We start from the raw sequence: 23,928 nt of genomic DNA on the forward strand, positions 1-23,928 counted from the left end.
CTCAGCACTGGAAAGACCCCAGCTGGAGTTTTGTATTCAGTTTTGGGTACTACACTTCAAGAAAGTTGTGGACCAGTTGGAGAAATTCCTGAGGAGTGCCACAAAAATGATCACAGACAAAGGCACAAACAGAATAATTAGGTTTGTTTAATCTAGAGAAGAAAACAATAAAGGCAAAGAAGAGACACGGGAATAGTCTTTAAAAAGTAAAAAGCTGCTGTCAAGAAGATGGCAATGAGTTGTTCCTCCTGCTCACTGGGGATAAGACGAGACGTAATCGGCAACAAAGGAGATTTCAGTTAGGATAGTGAAGACTTGGAGAAGGTTTCCTTGGGAGGTTGTGGGATCTCCATAACTAGTGGTTCTTTAGGTGGAAGTTAGAAAAACATCTGTTTGGAATTATGTAGCTAGAGTCAATCCTCCTTTGAAACAGGGAGATAGACTACGTGAGACCTTGATGTTATTTCCATTTCTATTTACATCAAGCCTGAGTATTCTACATGGGGAGTGGAGAAACAAAGGAAAATCACTTTGTTCCTGGACAGCAGCATCTAGCATACCTAAGAAGTTTAGAACCAAAATAAGCATAGTGATGAGCCTGATCTTATCTCAAAAAGTTCTGGGCTGGGGCCTTGCCCAGCAATTCTATCTTAGCCAGAGACTTTCTAGTGGTAACCATAACCTTGATGAAATCTTGTGGTGTTATCTTCCTAGTTGTCAAAAGAAAAGATTCCTGTGACTTCTTGGGGTGCACACTAGATAACAGGATCTTGTTGGACTGCAGCTGGGCTCCCCAAATAATAGTGGTTCTGGAACATGTGAGGCATTCACTATCCAGTTGGACAGGAAAGTTTTCCAGGCACATGACATTTTTTGAGATTTCAAAAATTTACCCATGCTTTTCTGGGATGGATCCAAGACTGCGCAAAGGTATTATGTGAAAAAAAGAAAATTAAAGCAGGACCCCAAGGAATCTTGATGATTTTCTGTGAGACAGGTAACCCAGGCTTTGCTGTTCTCCCACATCCCAAGAAACTACCAGGCTACTAGGTAATTTGGGATGGATCTCTCCCATCTGTTGGAAAGGGGGTGTGTTTCAGGGTTTCCCAGACTCCAGGGGATGGCAGAAGGGTCAGTATGTGAGGCGATACAGCTGTTCCTCAGAAGCCTGTCTTTCTGGATGAATTTGGAGGATAGGACTCCCAGCAAGAAAAATACATTTCTATTTGAAGTCTATACAGAGAGACTTTGTTCTGCTTAAAAATGTTCAAAAAATCTGTGCAGACCTTGCATCACAGAGGTATCACCTGTATACCTGACAAAGTATTTCTAGTTATTATTAATGATCCAGGGGAAGGAGGCTTAGTCTCAGAGGCAGAGTTTTGTTACTTTTTGCCCTGTGGTAATGCCTATGGGGATCAGGGGTGTAGGAGTGGGTTAGCATTTTACACAGGGCTGTTTAAACACCTGAGGCTTCCGCCTCAGCAGCAGAGTCAATGAAATTTTCCTCTAAATCAGAGTAAAAAGGGGATTGGGGATGGAGGGAAAATGAAGGATTTTCTGTAGCCTACAGCAAAGCCACAAGGAAAAGAGGATGGGGACTCTGATCTTGGAGAGATGGGGATGTCTTTAAGGCCAAGATCCCACTTGATGAGTGGAGCCCATCAGAATAAGGCCATGAAATACAGGTGTAGTAGGTCTGCACCTGATTCACTCATGCAATAAACTCAGGGGCCGGGCCATTTCTTTCCTTGCACTGACTTACCTCCTGTTGCCTGCGAAGAAACTGGACACAATTCTGCTCTGACTGTGCATCATCCTCTTCTTCCCTCAATGAATCAAGATAGGAGCCAAGAAGAAAGAGCAGGCTGAGTTACAGACTATGGTTTGCTTTTGTGTGGGGCAGCAAATAAGCTGTAGTTACAAGGAAATCTTTGTCTGCCTTCAGTCCAGGCACAGACTTCTTGTGGAGGCAGCTTCTGCTTGGGTGCCATTTGCTCCATCAGCCACGCAGAGGCTCCCACAGCAGGCAGAACAAAACCAAGAATACTAGAGAAAAGGTTGTTGGCAAAACTGAAGTAGAGAGGTTCAGGAGTCAATTGGCAAACCAGAAGTTCGGAGAAAGCTACTGAGCTGTCAGGAAAAAACTGGAGGAGAGTGGGTGTGTAGTCAGCAGAAAACCCTGCTCTGCCTGGCTGATGTTTTGAGTGATTACTGTTTAGAGGGACGATCACCCACCCAAACAGTCCTACAGAGAGCTATCTACATAGGGAAAATTTGTTCTGTGTGCACCATACCTGTTCTGTGGATCTCCTCCACTATCAATACAGTATTTTCACAAGGCTGACATTTTCAAACCTGCATGATTTGATTTAGGTATCTGAATGCAGAGTTAGGCATCACTGACTTCCTGTGAGTATTCAGGGTATGTATTTAGGCATCCAGATTTGAAAATTCATTTAAAAATTCAAGAATGATTGTAATTAACGTCGGTAGCTCGTGTGACTTGCTCCAGCCTGTGGAGTGCTCCTGATTTCAGACAGTTATACTGCACAAACTTAAGCCCTCTCTCCAGACTGTCAGAGAATCAGTAAGAAAATATATCTATAAAATTTCACTTTCACAGTAGTGCTAAAAATAGCACAACATATAATTTGTGATGCATTCCTTCTCTATCCTCTTAGGTCTGTTGAAGCCAACTCAAACAGCCTAATGTTATCAACCAACTGTTCTCCTTACCCCTCCTCAAAAGTACAATTTCAGCTACTGCAGCTATTATAAAGGTTAAAATCCCATTTTTTATGTGTTTGCTGCACAAAATTGGTGTCCTTGGTTAATGGGAGTATAATATTCAACATGCAGTGAAATAAAATTACAAGTGTTTAGACAGATACAGAAAATATACAAACACCATTTCTTTTAATTTGTAAACTGGTTATCTGCAGACAACCATTTATTCTTTGCAGATGGGAATCATATTCAGAGCATCGACTCAACAATACTTAAAGTAAATGTCCCTTTGACCCAAGCTGATGCAAGATGGGCAGATAGGTTGCAGCAGAATATGCCTCACAAGATCATAAAAATGTGGCAGTTTCCCAGTTGCAAGCTGATTTTTCAAAGACGATTACATGCACAATTTAACTGCACAACCATTTATGTCTTCCAAGTTCCATACTGGTAATGTTTATTTTCCTCTCATTTTTTGCTGCTTCTCCTTTTTCAGATGCACACATTTAAAAATAAATCTCACACTCCTTATCCTATATGATTTATTCCCATTAAATTAAATTACATTTTTATAAGCCTGTGTTACTGCAAATGATATTTGAAGATTCACTGAAAAAATTAATTTCTGATCTGGTACTATGAAGCATCCTTGCTAGCACTGTACTGACTCTGTCTTTCAAAAACAGATGGAAGCAGTCCAAGGGTATGATTAACTTCTTAGTCCCTGCAATTTCCTATTGCTCTACTTGCCCTAGATTTCAGGATTGACCTCCTGCTTCACTGCAAAATGCACAGTTGCTCAGCTTGATAAATCACACGAAGACTTTTTTTGATCACAGTTATCTACTATTTACTACATACCCGGTGAGGTTAATCATACACTGAGGCACTTCATGTGCTACACACACATACACTCTTCTTCCCCATAGCACTTTGCATATTCTTTACACTGCCAGGGAGCAATGGGGCCTCTCTTCTTTTTCATATATGGAAGAGGAAACCCCTGCACCCACACAAATACACACAAATTATGTCATTATCTACACATGAATACGTTGCAAACTATGGTGAAAATGAACCAGCAAATATAAGATATTAAGTGTTACATCTCTGTCTCTCAACAGATTGATATTTTAAGAAAGTACTTTTTTATTTTTAAACTATAGCTTCCATACTCCTTTACCCCCTAGAGCATGTGAGGCTGGTTATTGGGTATTGGTAGATGTTTGGCTATAGTAAGAAACATAAACCTAAGCTACAGTTAATATGAAACTGCTAATACTTTCTGAGGATCACTTCTCTGCCTTCCCCCAAACCAGTCTTTATCTCAATACTAAGGAAATGCTAGGGCTCAGTAAAAAAACTGATTATGCAGGGCTCAAAATAGTTAACATTCTCTGGACCACCTCTCTTTCATCAACCTATGTAGCTTTATGCATACGCCTCAGTTTTGATTTACAGTCCCCCCTCAAGGAGTCTTATCTTGGGATGTTACTAAGGCAAAGGACAAAATGTGGAAATCATATGAAAATCTGAAGTGAAAAGAGACCCCCTAGGAATCAAACACCTATACATTTAATTCTTGAGCAAAATGAAATGAATTTGAATCCCAGGGTTCCAGAAATCCCCATTTTTGCTATTTGATCCTAAACTTTCAGGTAAGGCCTTAGAGCGTTTTAAGTCCTCATTTTTTAATGCTCCATAGTGACAGCTGAAGCAGGTCATACAGAACCAAGAAAAATGTGCATAGTTTCTCTTATTCCATATTCTATACCTAGATAAGGAAACATATCATAGGTGGACAATTACTATTCCAAGGTAGGTTGGCAGTTGGCCTCAGCTGCCCTGTAGGCCCTGTGAAGTGCACAGGGCACCAGTGATTCTGCCCAATTGGCAAGTTTAACAAATGTTTTGTTAATGAAAGGTTCTGGCTTTTCCTTGAAGACAATGTCCTAAAAATGTAATTAATGTATAAACACTGCTAGAGTTGTAAGCTTGCCACTGCAATTTGATTTGAATGCACATGTTAATCATTGTCCTCCAGGCAGCCTTTATGTCCTGTGACACACATAACCATGGTTCCTTTGATTTCTGAGTGTATCCAGATCAAACTGCAGCTGTGGGGGAATGGAGGCTTCCCCAGACTGAGGCTGATTATATCAGAGCTCTCAGGCTGGGAACTTGCTGGCTGCCATCCAGTAGAGTCACTCCTCTGATGCAAAATCTATGTCACTCATTGCAACCTCTGCAGTGGGAGAGGCACTATAGTCCAACAGAAGAGGACCTAGTCCAGCACAACTTCAGCATATGCATGACTCGAAGCACATGAGTAGTCTCATGGGACCATTTATATGCTGCAATGGGACCATTTATATGCTTTGAGTTAATTGGCTTGCTGGATCGCAGCTGAAGTAGGGGCTTTGGGAAGAAGGAACTCTTGGCTCAGTATACCCAACAGTGCTAAAGCTGACTCTGACAGTTGCCTTTCCTGTTCAAAATGCTCTATCTAACATCTACCTTGGATGCCCCCCTGTGAATGTAGAACCTCACAGTTTTTAATGATGAATTTAGTTATGTCCTCACTAGACAGTCAAAACAAATCATCTACTCCTCTTGGTAGCTTATCACAAGGGAGAACAGCCATATGACAGAGTATGAGCTGACTGCCAAGGAGAGGTGCTGTAAAATCCTACGCTCAGACTGAAGCTCTCCTTTCTTACATGCAGCATTAAGCTATCCAGGGGCCCACCTGCTGGTTTGCAGCACCTCACTATGTCCCGTTATTCCCTGAATGTGTTCAGAGTGCACTGAGGGAGAATCTGCCTGTTCCTCCTGTGGGTCTTGAATGGAAATGGTATGAACTCCACAATTCAATACAGTAAACCAGTTTGGGCTGGTCACACTGTAGATTTCAGTCCACTGTCTTCATTCCCTTTGATGACAAGTATCCCCAGAGCAGAGAATTAAACTTGTGTCCCCAAAGTCCTTTCACTAGCAACCTAGCCACTGGCCATCCTTTCTCTTCAGTAATACAAGATGAAATTCACTAGAGTTAAGACTCAGAAATTGTTACACCCACTGAGCCGACTCTAGGGCAAAACAAATGAAGAGAGTTTAAGTGCTTAATTAGATCCCAAATGCAACTCTTCTTTTAGATAGGAAAGTAGCACTTACATGGCTAAGATTATGTAAATTTAAGTCATGCAGCTCCTCTGTCCCACCTTGGTGGCACGTGTGTAAAAAAACAGAGAAGGAGGATGTTGGGTAGGGGTGAGGGGTCTAGAAGCTGGGTCTTCCACTTCCTAAGTGAGTGTCCTAACCACTAGGTCAGTGATCTTCACCTGGGAGCCCTGGCATCCTGGGGTGCCCTGAAATCTTTTCAAGGGTGCCACAATGTTAGCACTATTAGGTATGTAAACATGTTCCACAAAATAAACCCAGAGATTTCAAATAGGAATCCAGTGTTAAAACATTTGGATCTGTTGTGGCCATTCTGGCTAGAGACAGACATTCAAAAAACCTGAGCCTGAATTGATTCAATCTTTGCAGGTTAGTCTAATCTGTGTAGGTTGAACTGATTTGCAAGTGAACAAACATTCACTTTCAATTCCGGAAATGCAGGCTCATGTCTGCAGTGGCTCAGGCTAAAAGTCAAGGGGAGGGGTGCCGGGGGGGGGGTTAGACTGAGCCCTCCCTTCTCTTCCTTAGCAGCCACAAGACTGGAGGGAAGCTGACCTGGGGGGTGTAGCCAGGCCCTTGAAGGCTGCTGAGTTTGATTGTGGAGGGATTTAGACTCCCACCCTGGCCTGCAGAGACCCCAGCCAAGCTGTGCCCAGAGAAGGAGGGGGAATGGGCTTCTCCCTGGCCAGAGTCGGCCAGCATGGCCCTGCCATGGCACGGCCACGTCAGATTCCAACAAATCTGTGAATTCTGCTAAGTAACTTGTCACAATGACATGAAAAAGGAAGGTTAATAGGGATTTATTACACTACCTCTCACAATACTAGAACTGGGAATATAGTGAATTTATTAGCAGGTTTAAAGCAAAGGGAATTTCTTTTTCACACTGTGTGTAAACTTGTGGAACTCATTGCTAGTATAGTAGCTAGTACCAGCACCAGCAGTGTGCCAGCACTGGGAGCTGTCACATGGGGTAGGAGGAGGGAGTAAGGGAGTGGAAAATCAAATGGAAGTAATGTTACATAGTATCACACATGACTTGCACCATGCATCAAAATGCCTGGCTACAGCACTGCTGATTGCCACAAGTTGTTGTGAAGGCTGATAATTCAACCAGTTTCAAAAGGGGACTGGACAATTTCATGGAAGACTGGTTGATCAATGGGTATTAAGCATGATACAAGCTCAAAATTAGGACACCCTAGGCCTCCGAATGCTGGAAGCCTGAAGGTGGGAAGTGCCAGGAGAAAGTGGATGGCCCTCCTTAAATACTCTTTCCATTTGCATCCACTCTGCCACTGTGAGAGACTAGATGGACCTGTAGGCTGACCCAGTGTGGTATTTTTAATGTTCTTAAGTAAATTGACTAGGCAGGTGGATACATGACTGACACACCAGTGTATAGTTACTTCTCACTTTACCCTGGAGAAGAGTGACTTGCACCAGCATAGGGATGTATGTCACGTGTCCACTTCATGTTTACACTAGGGTAAAGGCAGATGACCGCAGCATAAATGTGTTGTTTGCCCACACCCTCCATTTCAAGAAAAAAATGGTCATTCACCACTTCAGTGTAAGCTGAAACTAATTTTGTCATGTGAAGTAACTGCTGTACAATCTCCCTCATGAGGGGGGATTTTCACTCTGAAAAGAACAAACGAATAATCTGGGTACCACATCTGTGCATAATTGTAAACATCTGCAATTTACAGTTGGACATTCTTCAGTGTTAAGCTACCCACAAAGCAAATGCCTCTGGCTGGCAGTATGGACTGCAAAAGCTTAAGAAAACTGGGTTTTTTTATACTTTAGTAACTTTGGTCCCAGATCAGGTCCCACTGCAGTCAACAGCAGAACACCAGCTGGGTTAGTGGGGGCAGGTCTCAGCGCTGGCTTAGCCAGACTCCATGCTCTCTAGTAACAACAGAATGCTCTAGATATTCCAAATATAGCAGGTTTGCCTGACACCCAAGGTATTTATACAGTGTGTGAGAATTATATGCTTAAGTTACATGTACAAGTACAAAATTAATTTCAATTTCTCTTCCCTTCTCTATGAAATAAGATCTTGCACGCAGATCTTACCTCACAGATTATTCAGTATCTGCATAAAACCACAATGCACTGTATAAGCACTTGGGAATTTTCAATTTATCTGAATAAACTAGGAGAGAGAATGAAAAGGTTAAAGGGAGCATCACTTTCCCCAGACAGAAAATTCAAATGTTCAGCACATGTGGAAAGCAACTTACCTTCTGGAGGCACACACTACAGTTATTTCAATCATGCTTCTGGGTCACTAATCTTTGTGTTTGCACAAAAATCTCCTAAATGATATTGTGGCATTCTACACACAAGATTTAGAACAATCCATTTAAGGCATCTATGGGTTTAAATTTTAAAATAATGTGGTGTTTTGGGTCCTCCATGTATTTTGTTAAATTATTTCAAAATAAAAATGCAAAGAAGTGAAATGAAATTTAAGAAATCTTGAGGAATATTTTTCACACAAAAGGAGACAACTTTGTGAGATTTCTACTCAGAACTGCAGCCTCTGTGGGGAAAAAAATTGCCTCTTTGTTCAGTGCTTGGCCACTTTGGGGGTCTGTGGGTCTGAGTCCAAGACTGGGGCTACTTGAGCACTGCTGCAACATGAATAAAAAGTAATAGGAATAATATCATACTCATCCAGTGATTGCTTTATACATCTATCCTAAAGATTAAGACAGACACTAATATTAGAGTGAAAACTATTGGCCCCTTACCCTCTTTATTCCCTAGTATAGCCAGGAGCGCTAAAGACAAAGAAGGAAGTACAAAGTTGCACTCACTGAATTTCTGGCCCATCATCCTGTGTTTTAGCATCTGTGGAGCCTCCAGTTCTCAGTTGAAGACTGGGGGCATGCACAGCTGTTTGCCTGGTATAAGTTCATGTTGCTTACTTTAAGTTGTGTGAACATAGACTGGGAGCAGTGTGTGCAGCTGTTTGCCAGTGCTGGGAGCTGTGCAGGATACCCGGTGCCTTGGGATGAGATTGGGAGGGGCTGGCAGGTTTTCTGGGGAAGGGGGCTTGGTAGGTTTCCTGCTGGGGTTGTCTGTCAGGGGTTGGGGGAGGTCAGGGAGCTAAAAATAGCCTGATCAGGGTTGGGAAGTAGAAAGAGCATAACCCCGGGACTGGGGCGACTGGATGGGCTTTCTCAGACCTAGAGCTGCACTCCAAATACTTACAGGCATTCAATAGAATGGGCTAACTCATTCCCGATCTAAGTTCATTCACCATCTTCAGTGAAGTAACTTAGGTTGGGCCCACCAATTTTTGCCCAGTTTGACCCCTCTGAATGCCTGCACAGATGGGCATTTAGCTTGACCTAGCCCTAGTCAGGTTGATCTAAATGTAATGGCTGCACATATCCTACAAAACATGTACACTATCAAGGTTTTGGTTTCTTCCTCATTCTGTACAATGGAAGCCACAGTATCAGTGCTCAGTCATCATTAATAAACTTGAGTTAATTCATAGGAAATTATGTGAATTTTGGGCCAGCTGAATTGAGGAGGGGAGCTTAGTGTTCACTCTCTCATTGCACCATGGTAGGTTAGGAGCCATTTCTCGAGTACTACTATGTACTTTGAGACTGCTTGTATTCCACTTTCCCTCTAATAGCAGTGGGAAGTGCAATGCAGGGTTACATATTCAGCATTAGCTGCCATGGGTAATTCACCAGGAATTTTCACAGTTTAGCAGGAGATGATGTTGAGCAAAAGCTTTTTCTGGCACTTCCTACTCCTTCATGGTCACACCTCCACAGTCCCAAAGGGCATACATATATTTAGGGACACGAGTATAACGTTGTTTAAGCTCTTTTTTGCTTGTTTTCAGGCCAGTTTTGGTGAATATGTGTGTAGCTTTCATCTCCTCCATACCCAAAAGGAGAGGAGATGACTTAGCTCCCATCTTGCATGTTATACTCAGCTTGTTAAGGTGAAGTTTTCTACTTCTTTTTCTTTTTCAAAGCTGAACAAAACAGTGTTTGTAAACTGGAGGGATAATTTTGGTGGTCTCAGTCTCAGACCATAGAGAAATGTTATTCATCCATGCACAACATATAATTCAGCCTAAGTGACAGGCTCTGCTCTGGAGAACTCCTGGACTGAGCTGGCTTACAGAGTCAATTATTCCCAGGGAGGCGGGGGGAGGGTGGGCTAGACAGAGTAGAGGTGGCTGCCAACAAGGCATGGGGAAATTTACTTTGTGTCAGCCTGCATGATACAGTACCTCATTTGTGGATAAATGTAAATCTGCTAGTTCTTTTTCACAGGCAGTAAAATGTACAATCTTCCTCTATTCCCAAAACAGGAAAAAAAATCAGGACTGTCTTTGGGAGCTACCCTATATTTCAATCAATTCTCTTTCATAAAAGTCATTTAAGGTAAATATCTATAATGACCTACAGCCCAACTATAATATTTATTATGGCCCAAATTTTGAATTCCTTACTGCAAGATTCCCACTGAAGTCAATGTGAGTTATGCCTGAGAAAGAACTGACTAAAAATTGATTGAGGATTCCAGGATTTGTCCCTTTGTTTATCAGTCTAAAGTAGCACTGCTGTCCAAAAAAGTTAAAATAAATAAAACTCCTCCCACACTTAAAACCCTCAAAGCTAAAGGGTGAAAAACATTATTTTTGTCCATAAAGCATCTAGAGAATCCCATCTTATCAAAAGAAGGGCAATTCCCAATGAAAGAATTTGGAAAAAGGCAGGAGAGAACATCTCAAAATAAATGAAGCACTTATTGCTGAAAAATTAGCATAGATATATCTCAGCAAATGCTAAAGCTCAGAATTTACTGCATTTTTCATGCCTTCTCCAGTAAGTTTCTTATCTCACATTTGGTATCACAACAAGGGATTCTGCATACTCTGTATGAAATACAACAAGCCTGTGATTTTTGCAGTAATAAACTCCATACATGCATGACAAATCCAAGCATGCAAAATGTTTAACATCCCAGTTCACAGATACTTTGGGGACAAAATCCGATTATGAGTTATATGCCACAATAAATAGGGCTCAACGTTTCATAAAGCAATTTATAGTTCATAAAAATGACAAAATGTACCTGTCAGATAGAACGCGGAGAGTAGATCTCTGTGCTGCCTGCTGGAAGAAAGGGCAGAGATGTTTATTTTATATTCTGACTCTAAAATTACGAGCATAATCAACACTTAAAAAAATGTGTAACACACATTTTTGTCAAGTGTCCAAATTCTAAAGTCCTAGCAAAGTAGCAGAAAGTCTATAGTAAAATGGACATTTCAGACTAGCAAATGTAAGACTACTTCGTTAAGTATGCCATAAACCAGCAGATTGTCAAAGCAGTGCACAGTGTTTGAGGTCTGAATTACTCTGTTTAGATGATTTTCTGCAGGTTTCTGAAAAGCCAGCGAGGTTTGATTCTCTTCCTCCCCCCCCACCACTCCCACCCACAGTCCTTTACCATTAGTCTCCTCCCATTCTTCCACAGAAACAAACATCACATATTTGGTTCCTTTTGAGACTGGAGCCTGTAGCTGTAATGATAAATTTAGACCTGCGGCAGGCTTCTCATGAGCCACGTTCATCTGCTGGCAACTTTTGACTATACTGTACAGGACTCACCCGTGCTGTTTACTTCTCAGTTCTTGTACAGTACAACTCTTAGGATGGGGTATTAAAGCATGGTCCTTGTTATTGTGTTAATTGGCAGTTCTACGAATAGAAATCATAGTCTATCAAGTTTTAATAGGGCTCTCAAGCCTATCTCTGAGTTGGACTGCCACTTTATTATTAGTATTAGTATTATTATGCTTTCCCCTCCTTGAATCATTTCAAGTGGTGTGATTCATGACTTGAGTGCATTAACCAACTGCTAGCTCTATAGTGTTCTCATAATCCACTTTAAGGCCTTGACTATAATATCATTGTATATGTTTAGTTTGCGCCCTCTCCGTTAGGCACTAAAGGAGCATGTGGTTAAGCCATGGTTGGAGTCAAAGGCAAGAGAAGTTGGAATTTTGCCTTTGCAATTGCCAGATGAATGTGTTTTGAAGTACTTCGCAGATTGATCTGTGGCTTCTGAGGCTGCCTGGGGGTAGAATGCCACAGAGCAGTATGTGCAATATTAGGTGGGAAAGAAGTGACCTTTTGAGGTCATCAACAACTTCTACAGCCTATCAAAAAAAATGACTAGGCAGGCTGGAAAGGGAAATCCAATGTTTTCCCTGGTCACGGAACAGTGGTTGCAACAGGTAGCCTTGATACGCAGCATGTAAAAAGTGACACAGATGGAGTGAATCCTTAAAGCTCTGGCAGGCAGACACAGATCTGGTTCTCCCTTAGGAAGAAGAAGGTCCTGGTCTGGCTTTATAAACTCAGTTTCTGCCCAAGAGGATCAACAACCTGGAATGGGTTGTTGTAATAAATAAATATAAAGGTAAAGGGGAAGTCCAGCTATTTACACTTCTTCAATATACAATACCAACTGTTATGTTATCATTTACTTGAAAGCCATTTTCCTGTTTCTACTTCATTAAAGACTATGAAAAATCTTGAATCTCTTGAAATGACTTGCTGACCTTGATTATCATCAATCTGGTACCATGGGGTATTGTTTGGATGGGTGAAAAGAGAACGAAGGAAGGCTGGAGATTTTCCTCCCATGGAAACTAGGGTTTACCACAGGAACAAAGAAATGATTTACAGTATGAAGAAAGAGAGGAATTATCTTGAGACTGTCATTATAAATAATAAAGAATGGGCATCTGCTTGCGATTCTCAGCCAGTTCATTCACCCGTCTAGTAGAAATAATAGTCCTCATCTCCCTATATGTTTGTACAACTCCTAGAGTAATGGGCTCTCAGTCCTGATTACATGTAACTTAACAGAGGTTTACTGGGTTCTACCAGCATAGGAATCATAATGTATCATTAAGGAAAGAACTAGGAGTCTGATCGCTAAAGGTTGAAAAAGAAACTTAAGAAGCATTATATTCAGCTGCCATGCAAGCACAACAGTTCTCATAACAGCTAAGATGCTATTTTACTACCCCTTAAAACAGCAGTTTTAAACATTTCTAGATTCAAAGTACCCATTGTTAGACTAAAAGCACCTCTTGGAAAATGCCAGCTCTTGGCCTTCACTCATTTCTTGATTATGGAAAAATAATCAAGCAATTCTTCTGTTGCAAAGAACTCAGAACGACTACAACAGGTCAAATGTTTTTGGCACTATGGGTTCCTATTTTAAATCTCTGGGTTTATCTTATGAATTACATGTAAGTGTTTGCTAATACTGCATTATAGTATTGAGTGCTAATATTGCACTGCACTCTGCGGCATCCTTAAAAGAATCTTGCAGCACCCCAAGTACCATGGCACTGTTGTTGAGAATAACTGCCCTAAAACTTCGTACTAGTTAAGTGACAACCTATGACGAAATATTCTCGGGGCCCTAGTGTTTGCCCTTTTACACTATTTAAGGGTTGCCCCTAAAGGCATCCTAGGACTCATCTACTGACTCTCCAACATCTGTTTGGTGGTAGGATATCTGAGATACAGTAGTACAAACTAGCTATGCATGCTTTAGGATTTTTGCATTGTGATAGACAGATACTTTGGTCAAAAGGCTTTACTAGGAAACCTTTCCTTATCTAGGCATTGAAATAGAGTTTTTCCTGGAGCACCATGCATCATGTGGCCTGCTGTCAGTAGCTTTGGAAGCCAATAGAGCTCCATGTATTACATCCTAATTTCCATGACCAGTATGGCATTCTCTGTCCTCTTCAAGACACAAGGAAACTGTGAGAAGGAGGGGAAGATTTACATTACTGGGTCTCTCTGGCTAAATGAACATGTCTGTGGCACAGGCTTGCAATTCTGTGTACAAGGAACACAATCTGGTATTTTTCCTGGTTTGCTGATGGAGATGCTCTGACACTATGGGGCTGCTTCTCCACACTGTCTGAAAGCTATTTGGTGTCTAGGCCCCTTCTCTGAGATGCAGCCCTGGACATTTCAGTCAATCCACTCTGAGAGAACCACTAAAGTGGTTTGCCTTGATAGAGAAGCAACCTCTCTTTATTCCAGTGTATTCAAATTCTTTTTTATAGGCTGTGAAGGCCAGGAGGACCGCTATGATCATTTAATCTAATTCCTTGTAAACAAAGACCATTGATTTTGTTCCAGAAGCTGGATGGAAATACGTTTTTCAGAAAGATCTTGTCTTCTTTTAAAAGCTCCACGTGCTGCTAAGAAAAGGGAGAAGAACAGTCTCCTTTTCCTTCCAGCTTCAACAAAAGTTGAGCTCAGCAGGGAGATGACTTAATGAAGATTGGATGACCAATGTGTCTCTATAATTTATCCATACCTGTTTAAGCTTGTATTCTCTGTCTATCTCTGTCGTATCTGATTATTCCTCAGTCTCTACTACGTGAGCTCACCTATATCCAAGTCTTTTGACACAGCCCATAGAGGTTAGTGCATCTGCCTATTGTCACCCTTGGAAAGGTGATCCAAGCTGAATGCAAATGGCAGAGAGAAGCAACACTGGAGAGAAGCCTTTCTGGCCTACACATATTACACTCTTGTCTGAGCCTTCTCAAGCACTCTGAGGCCATCATGCTGCTCTTTACATTCCCTCTCAGACTGAGACAGACAGACACTGTTGACTGATAGAGAAATGTCAGATCACAGAAAGCTTTCTAGATACACGTGAACAAGTACAGCCCATACCAAGTTGATGGAGCCCCTCCCATATGAAATAAATGCTTTCAACGATCACTTGAAAATACTTCTGAATGAGATTATTCAACATTTCAATTTGCTTTCTATCCGAAGTCCCTTAACAAACTTCTCTGCTTACCCGGATCAGGCTGATGTGGAGAAAATTGTTCATAGAAAAGTCACTCGTTGCTTGGCTGATGAGACTATAGGAACTGTTCTCTGATTTTATCATACTTCTAATATGTCAGCACTATGTTTGTAACAGTATGAGCAAAAGGGTAGTATTTAGTTCCATTGATTGCCTGCTTCACTCTTTTTAATAGCTTAATTTTGGTTGTGCTATTCAATTTGCATTTTATTTTACATCATTAACAACTTTACTGTGGACAACTTATCATCCATCAACAAAGAAGATGAGAATGTTAAATGTTCTTCATTATTCCTAGGAATACCGGTTTGTTCTGGTTAAAAGAATAACAACTGATGGCACTGACAGAGTTTAAGCCTCTTCAAAATGTATCATTGTAAAATAATTTGGGTGGTGGTTTTGGGCTTATTATCAACAATTAATTGAACACATATTGTATAGCTTTACTCAGAGTGGGTGCATCTACACATGTAATTAATGTGATGCAATAAAATCTGAAGCTGTCTGAGCTAGAGTAAACTTCTCCTAGGCATAGAGTATACATGTGCATTTGGGATAGCAGCAATTTGAGCCAGGGCAGAGCAGGCCCAGGCTGGCAGGGGGAATGGGGGATTAATCCAGAGCTCTGGGTGGTGGTACCAGGTGGCAGGTGGGTTGGCAGGAGGCAAGAGTCTAGCCCCTGGCTGGCTAGGCTGACTGGGCACAATTTGCAGCCGTGGAGTACTGTCAGGGACAGTACTATCTTATGGTAGCATACTTACCTATGAACAAATGCACATGTGGTCACTATCCACATGTGCATTTGTTCCTAGATAAGTACTCTAACATAAGACAGTGCTGTCCCTGACAGTACTATCTTTTGGCAGAGTTTATTTGTTTACTGCATCCCTAATACCGGTACATGTATAGACAGTGATGCTTTACTGAGGAGCGAATTAGTCTACTCCACAATAAAGTGCACATGTAGCTAGACCCACTGGGCACATCTACATGTGAAGTTAGTGTGGCTGAATAAACTCTGGTGCAGTTTGCACTGGAGTTTATTGCTCCCAGGTGCTGCATTTATATGTGCGCCCAGTACCGCAGCATATTGAGCAGGGGCAAACCAGCCCCATCTGGTAGAGGGTCCTGGGGGTCAGCCTGCCAGCAGGGGACTGTTCCAATCTGGCTCAGTGTGCTGCAGAGGGGCTGGCTGGGGCAGAGGGTGCTGTAGTGCAGGGCTAGCCAGTAGGTAGCCCCCACACTGTAGCACCCTTATGCCCAAGCTAGCCCCATTAGCATCTACACGTGCACTGTGGCAGAGTAAATAACTCTGTCATAGGATAGTACTCATGTCTGGTAGTACTATACTATGGCAGAGTTAATTAGTTTATTCTGGCCTAACGGTAACACATGTGTAGACAGTGACATTTTACTGCAGAGCTAATTAGTCAGTAAACATCTCATAGACGTGCCAGAGAGTACAATCTTACTTGTTTAGTGGTCAGACAATTGAACTATTCATGGAGTAAGATACCCCACATGAATAGGGGTTCTGAATCTGGCCTACTGAATTTTACCTTTACCACTTGGTAAGAAATAGCAAAGAAAAATATTTACTTAGGTGACTTGTAGTGAAGCTTGAAAAACTAGCCACAGTAAATTAGATGAATTACTCAGTTTCACTACCTCAGGAGTTGTAAATTACTAGGTACCAGCCTGGTCAGACTTCCTCACCCCCCACTTGAGTAGGTTATGGATATATTTAGGGCAAAGTTTCATTGATCTGCCCTTAGTTCATTAATCATTCATGAAAGGTTCTAACTGAACCCCAAGACTCTGAGACAAAACAAAATTTCTGCAGGCAGTAATCATTTTCAGGTTCTCATTCTCTAGAGATTGCATCTCCTTTCTCCATCTTTTATTGCAATGAGCCTCTTCTTAGGAACATAATCAGCAGATATTCAGGTTTCAGCATGTGTTAAATGAGCTACCAAAATTACTTGAAGTGTCACAAGTTACAATCTGTTGTTGAAGGGAAATCAAAGAGGAAATTAAATGCCTTCATCTAATTGGGACTGAGCAGCAAGCTAGTTCATTATAATTGGGATGAAGCAGCAAGCAGAACGAGCTGAATGGAGCTGTTGAGATACAGATCCTGGAGGGTTAGAGCGGCTCCTAGAAATCTCAATGTTTTTTTTTAATCTAGCGGGAACAGAGCTATATCACAAACTGCTGAGTTTGCAATAGCTGTGGGAAATAAGCAAATCAGAGATATTGAAATATGCTCTGCTGGGCTGGGAAGAGCATCCTTGCAGCAATGAGGATTTGTGCATGCACTTACATGAAGAGCATGAACTTTGGGTGCATCTACATGAGATGCTAACTGCGCTGTAGCTGAATAATATTGCGCAGCAGCGCGTCACAACACCAACAGTGCTAATACATTACTGTGCAGTATTATTAGATTACTGCGCAGTAGTGTCACTAACAAGGCATGTGCTGGAGCTACTGCACAGTAACTCCTGTTACTGCGCATTTATTTTGTACTTGCTTACACAAATACTAAATAAATGCTCAGTAACCACTGCGCAGTAATGTCTTGTGTAGATACACACTTTGGCAAGTAAAAGTCTATTGTTCTGGTGTTAATTTTTGTTCTCCTGAGGATTAGCTTCTGATCTTTGGCACAGTGAATTAAATTCACCATGCCAAATGAGTCTTTCTGTGGATCAGTACTACTCCATAGACTTCCACTGGGTTGTACAGTTGTAAATGAGAAAAAGATTTGGCCCCTTCCCTCCAAAAGTTTGTTCAATTCACAGGTGTTTATGGAACTCAGCATAATTTATTCCACCCTGTTTGTTTCCTTAGCTTGGTAGGTGCCACTTCAGCCTCATAATTATTTGTATTGAAGAATATATCTTTGTTCTGTCATTTCTTGTTGGCACATAGCAAGAACTACAGGCTACAGATGAGGCTTTGGTTATTTAAAACACCATTTTCAGGCACTCTGATGATTTCCACTTAGGTTAAAACTTGCTAGTAACTTTTAGACACGTTGGACTCTTGTGCATGTGACAGGGGTTTAGTCCCCTAAATTGAAATGGTAGGTTTTTAATTGTGATGATTAAAAACTCACCTTTTCAATTTAGGGGCTTCCGTCACTGTTACAGTAAGGGGCCCGATCCTTTTTATTTTTTTTCCCCGTGAAGCCTTCCCACCACTCCCATGGCTGGGAGGCAAGCTGCCCCTAAGCTGCAGGGGGCCCCAGTTCCTCCCTCTGTAGTGGTGGTGCCTCCCATGGCTGCCTGGGTGGGCTACTAGTGGGCCAGATGCTGCCCCAGTTTGGAGGCAGCACCCGGCCAGATCCAAGTCTTCCCCGAATCTGCCTGGGGAGCAGCGTCGCATGCACTGTTCTCACTGCCTTCCTGCCACCTGGCACTGCCTGGGAATGGGCTGGCTTGCCCCTGGAGAAGTGCTGGGAAGCAGCAGGAGGGTGGCTGCATTTGCTGGTGGCCAGAGAAGGCAGCAGGGATGATGCACAGTGTTTTGGAAGCCCAGGTGGGCTCAGGGAAGCTCAGGCTTGGTAGGCTTCTAGTGCCCTGTGCACCATCCCTGCCACTTTCCTTGGCTACCAGCACTCCCAGCTGCCCTCCTGCTGGCCCTCCACACTGCCCCAGGGCAAGCTAGCCTGTTCGGAAGGTGGCAGAGACAGTGCATGTGGTGCTGGAAGCCCCAGCAGGCTTGGGGAAGAGTTGAATCCAGTGGGTGCTGCCTCCAAGCTGGAGCAGGCTTTGGCTCACTAGCAGCCAGCCTGGGTGACCCTGGGGGGTGCTGCTGCTGCAGAGGGAAGGACTGGGGCCCCCCACAGTTCAGGGGCTGCTCGGCCTGCCAGCAGCTTTCCCCCCCAGCTGTGGGAGATGCAGGCAGGCTCTGTGGAAGGAAAAAAAAAAAAAGGATCGGGCCCCTCACCACTTCTGCCTTCAGCCCACCTTTCCTGCGGCTGGAGGTGGGGTGGTGGGGTGAGCTGTCAGATTAAAGACTGTAATGTTACAAATAGCTAAGTTGCAAACTAAACTACATGGGGATGTGGTTTAGTTTGCAACATAATAAACTCATTTAAATTGCAAATAACTCATGTACATGTAGAGTGTGGCGTGATTAAACTGCAAAAATGGGCAATTTTCATCATGTGTACCAATGCCCATTGGTAGCTAGTCCTTGGTTGACAAAAGTTGTCATATCTGGTATTTTTTAAATGTACAGTAATTTAGGAGGCATACCAGATAAAATGTTTTTACATAAGCTTTATCTGTCAGACTTTGGACCAGCTCCAAATGGCTTTTGTAGGCATCTAAACAAGATTTAGGTAGGATTTAGTCATGAAAAGATACCTTGATATCTTTTCAAGATATCTTGATTCACCCCATTCAAATGGCCACAAAACTGTTTAGTTGCCTAAAGTCTTTAGATTTCTCCATTTTGTCCTGAAAAATTCGTTAGATGCCTAGACTTAGGTTTCTGTTCCATCTAGGAAGCAATCTAGTTCAATCACTTAGGCACCTAATGCCAACCTAAGCCAACAGTGATGCAGATCAAATTTGGGAGGTACCTCTACTCCACTTAAGTCCCTTGTAGGTTTTCACAGAGTGCATAACTCACTCCAATGTTACTGAGTTCTGTTAAACCTCAGCATCCTCAGGTACGTTTGCTCAAGAACATAACTAGTGCTCATCATGTCAACCTTTTGTTCAGCAGCTTAATTAAGGATTCAAACTAACATTTGCCAGAAGACTGCCCTGACAACCAGGTTATCATGCTCCTCCTGTTGAAGCTGGGCACTAGGCAGTCAAGAATGCAAGGTTCATGAGGTTAGAAGGGGAGCAAGCAAGAGGGAGCCAGGCTCTGTTAGCCCAATGGTTTTGACATTCTCATGGGTTTTGGTCCCCGTTTCTGGAACTATTTAGAGTATTTTACATTACATAGTCACTGGTTAAAAAACAGGGACTAAAACCCAAAACTACCCTCTGTAGGGAAGCACTCTCATCACTTGGCTAAAGAACCAGAATCATTCTTGCTGACTATTTCCTGAGTTAGTATCCAATGTGTAGTAAATACATGGTACTACCACCAGCAAAAGCTACAGTGCTTAAGTGGATGTGCCTCTGAGAATTATGTTTTATCTGAGCTTTTACTTTTCCTCTGATGCTGGTTTTTAGGGGGTGGAATAACTTTTGTTTTATTTCCGTGTTTCCTCCATTTTTTGGATCAGAAACACAATTTTACTAATAGATTCATGGCTATTAAGAAAAGAATGGGCTATTTTGATGATTTAGTCCGATCTCTTACATAACAGTCCATGAGACTTTCCTGAACTAATTTTTGCTTCAGATCCAGTATCTGTGGTTGATGTAGAACAGATTTTTTAGAAAAAAAAATCAATCAGAATTAAAAAATCTCCTGTGATGGAGAATCCACACTGAATTATTCCAGGGTTAATCACTCTCATAGTTAAAAAAACCTACAGTTTGTTGTCAGTTTCTGCAAATTTCACTTTTTTCTTTTAGAGTGAATAGCCCTCTAGTATAAAAAATGTTGTTCTCAGTGTACATCAGTGTTACACTGATGCACATGACACTGGAGTCTGCTGGAGTGTGGTGTTTTCAATATATTATTCTAGTTCTTTTCATTGTTTTTAATGGTTTTGTCCAAGGATTAATATGTATCTTGTGAGCTTTTAAAATTCTTTGTCAGCTCCACAGTGACTGTTTCTTCTTTAAATTTGTAATATGCCTGTGACAGTGGTTCTACTGGTTGGTTCAAGGCTTTCCTTTCTGAGAGTTATTCAGTTTTTCAGGTTTTTTTCTTGGTCACTTGAGCCAAGTGTTCCAAGAAATTATAAAACTCTTTCCTAATTCTGTGATTTCTTTGAGATTTTTGGCTCCTTGATATTTATTTTCCATCTTGAGTTTATCATTATTTCCACAATTTACTGTATTTACTCACATACCATATGCACCCTTTCCCCAAAAATCACCCCTCCAAAATTGGGGTGTGCATCTTAAGTGTGAATGCCAATTTTCTTTACTGGAATAGAAACAGAGAGGAAGCATGGTGACACTGTACTGTAATGGCTACCAAAGTGGCAGCTGCTTGTCTCTGGCCCAGCAAGCAGCAGGGGCAGACTCCAGTGTTAATCCTCTCATAGTCACTAAGGAATTGGCAGTAGATTTTGACTGAGCAGCCAAAGCTGCTACCAATTCCTTAGTGACTGTGAGAGGGTTAACACTGTAGCTTGTGCCTGAAACAGCCAACGGCCTGGCTGCGGGAGAGTGACTATGCAGTCAGCCAAGACTCTGGACAAATCTTTTTTTTTATATATTCTGCCTTCCAAAAGCAAGGTGTGTATCTTATTTGGAGGTCGGTAGGATACAAAAATACAGTATTATTCCTTTTCTGTTTCATTGCCTATTAGTCCTTGTTCAACCTGAAGGGCTAAGGAGTACAGCACCAGGAACTGAATGACCTGAGTGGTAGCCTTGGTTTTGTCATTGGTTTGTTATGTAGCTTAGAACAAATCCTCTCTGTCTCAGTTTTCCTGTCAGCTCCATTGGGATATAACACTGACCTACTTTTTCCTTAGAGCCTCTCATGGGTATTATCAGAATTAGTTATGTTTGTAAAGGGTTAGCCATTCAGTGACACTGACACACTTGTAGATACTGAGATTTCTATTTTGCTTCTAGAAAGTGACACAAAGGTAGATGGCACAGAATGAGCCACTTGCCATTATTTCTATAGGCATGCCAGCACTCTAGCTGTGTGTGAAGAAAAAACGTGGGCGCCTAAAACTTTCCTCACTCCCAGTCAGCCTCTGCTGTGCCTCTTGCTTCCTGCAAGCTACTGTGGTGCCTTTTGAGGGAGGGCTCAATACTTGGATGGAAAACACTGGCTTGCACTAAGTATGGGTACCAGGTAGGATACAGAAGCATACACGTGTGATGGAGTTAACTCATGCTTATGATCATGATCCTGGGCTTCCTCTGTACCAGCAAGTTGAAATCAGATGATTGTCAGAGCAGCTGGGGGACTGCAACAGAGTCTGGAACTGATCCCAGTGTGTTTCCCCCTCTCGCCCTCCCCACCCCCAGGATTACTGTTGCAAATCTTGGTGCGGTCCCAGACACAGCTGGACAGACCTGCTTGGTGTGGGGTTTAAAGTCCCCACTGGGGGAAATCAAAGGCTCCCCCCCCCTGTCAGAAGCATCAGTTTCTCCATGCTGGGTAGCCAGGCCAGTGCTGCTTGGCACAAAATTTAGAGTTCCCAGGAGCTTCTGCTCCTCTGCGCTGACCTGTCCATCTAGTACAGCTTGGTAAGGGGTTTAAAGCCCTGATGGGGGAAGCCAAAGGCTCTTTTTCCACCTTAACGCCCCACTGGGAATCTCTTGCAGTGCTAGGCAACCCAACCACTGCTGTCCAGTGCAGGGTTTAAAGTCCCTGGTTGGAGGAGCCAACGGCCTTTCTCACCCCCTGCTCAGCCTCCTGCTGGATCTACAGATAGCTGATTCTTGGCCAGGTTAAATTTAAGGCACCATACAAATGAGCCACAGAAATATGGTACATTATATGTGGAACATTTTTGTGGCTCATTCCTCCCTTTATGGCATCTTAAATCAGATAACACCCTTACCTATGCTGTTGATTGTGGCATAAATGTAACATGTAGAGGGGCCCTATGAGGCCTATACATTCTTAAGGAGAGGATGGAAACAGACCTGTTTATGGACACCATGTACAGGGGTTAATAGTTAAAACTAATAGGTATGAAGTGAGAGAAAACAAGATGACATGGACCTCTGGGTTGGGAGCTATCTTGTACAGGGTTTTCATTTACATTTGATATGGAAGGCAAGGAAAATCAAGCAGAAGGATTAAGAGACTGATTTAAAACTTTTTTAAGTCACTGAAATGACTTCATGGGATTTTGGATCACACCTTTATTGAAATGCTGTATGGTAGATACATAACTGCTCAATGAGTAGTCATCAATAGCTTCATATCTAACTAGGAGATTTTTGAATGGATTTTCCCAGAGGTCTGTCCTGGGTCCATTACTGTTTAATATTTTCATAATGTTTTGGAGGTTAGGACTGAGTTCAAAATGAGCAAGTTTGCAGATGACATCTATTTGGGTAGAGTTGAAGACACTCTGGAGGACAGGATTAGGAATCAGAATGCACTAAGTACAGACAGTCAAAGAGCCTGAGGCTGAATTGATTCAGTCTTTGTAGTTTAGTCTAAAATGCAGAGATTAAACTGAGAAACAGCTGGACAGACATTCACTTTTGATTTAGAAAATGCAGTTGCAGTGGCTCAGGCCAGAAGCCAGAGGGAGCTACAGCATGGCTCTCTGGCATGTAGCTAGCATGGACTGTGTGTTCACTTCCTCTTCCAGCAGTCCCTCAGGCCTCTGGGATTTGCAGTTCAGACTTAAAGCAGTAGGACTCTGCAGGGTTCCTCATCACTTACTCTTCCTGCTTCCAGGTACCTCTGGGATTTGTAGGCCACAGTCGCAGCCAGCAGTAAGTTTTTAGCAGGGCAGGGCAGGGCAGGGCAGGGCAGGGCAGGGCAGCTCTGTACTTGGGGGAAGGGAAATTTAACCTCCCTCTCTGGCCCCAGATCCCAGCTCCCCACTCAACACTTCTCTGCTGGAGCAGAAAGCCCAGCCCAGCCCAGCCTAGCCCAGCCCAGCCCAGGGCTGGAAATAATGCTGAGATCCTGGGGGGACTGTGATTTAACTTGAACCAGGAAGGGGTCTGGAAGGGGTCTGGGACAGAAGTTTCATAAATCAGTTTCACCAAAATCAGTTAAGTCTGATACTACATTCAACTAGGTTTACCTTCAACCAGTTTCAGTGATTTTGAAACTGGCTTATGTGCACTGAACTTCTATTCTCTTCCAGGTTTAAACCAGTTTCTGATCACTTAAACTCATTTATGTGTAACTTCTGCCCCTAGCCCTGGAGGAATGAGACAAAATGGATTTCAGTAAGCATAAGTGCAAAATCCTGCATGAAGGGTGGAACAAGCATATACATAAATACAGACTGGGGAGTGGCTGGTT

General features: G+C 42.4%; 1 protein-coding gene across 4 annotated transcripts in view; it reads right to left on the reverse strand.

The window, feature by feature from the left end:
• The window catches only part of LOC102563459 (ALF transcription elongation factor 3), a 252,046-nt gene that overhangs the window by 106,384 nt on the left and 121,734 nt on the right, over positions 1-23,928 (reverse strand). For 2 of the 4 annotated variants that reach the window (XM_059720988.1, XM_059720990.1), the window contains one exon: positions 11,035-11,072. In XM_059720988.1, the coding sequence (XP_059576971.1) occupies positions 11,035-11,072 (38 nt within the window). Of the gene's footprint in view, positions 1-11,034; positions 11,076-23,928 lie in introns of all 4 variants that reach the window. The other 2 variants (XM_059720987.1, XM_059720989.1) reach the window with 1 other exon arrangement.

This window comes from Alligator mississippiensis, chromosome 1 (genome assembly GCF_030867095.1).
Source record: "Alligator mississippiensis isolate rAllMis1 chromosome 1, rAllMis1, whole genome shotgun sequence".
Classification (NCBI taxonomy): domain Eukaryota; kingdom Metazoa; phylum Chordata; order Crocodylia; family Alligatoridae; genus Alligator; species Alligator mississippiensis.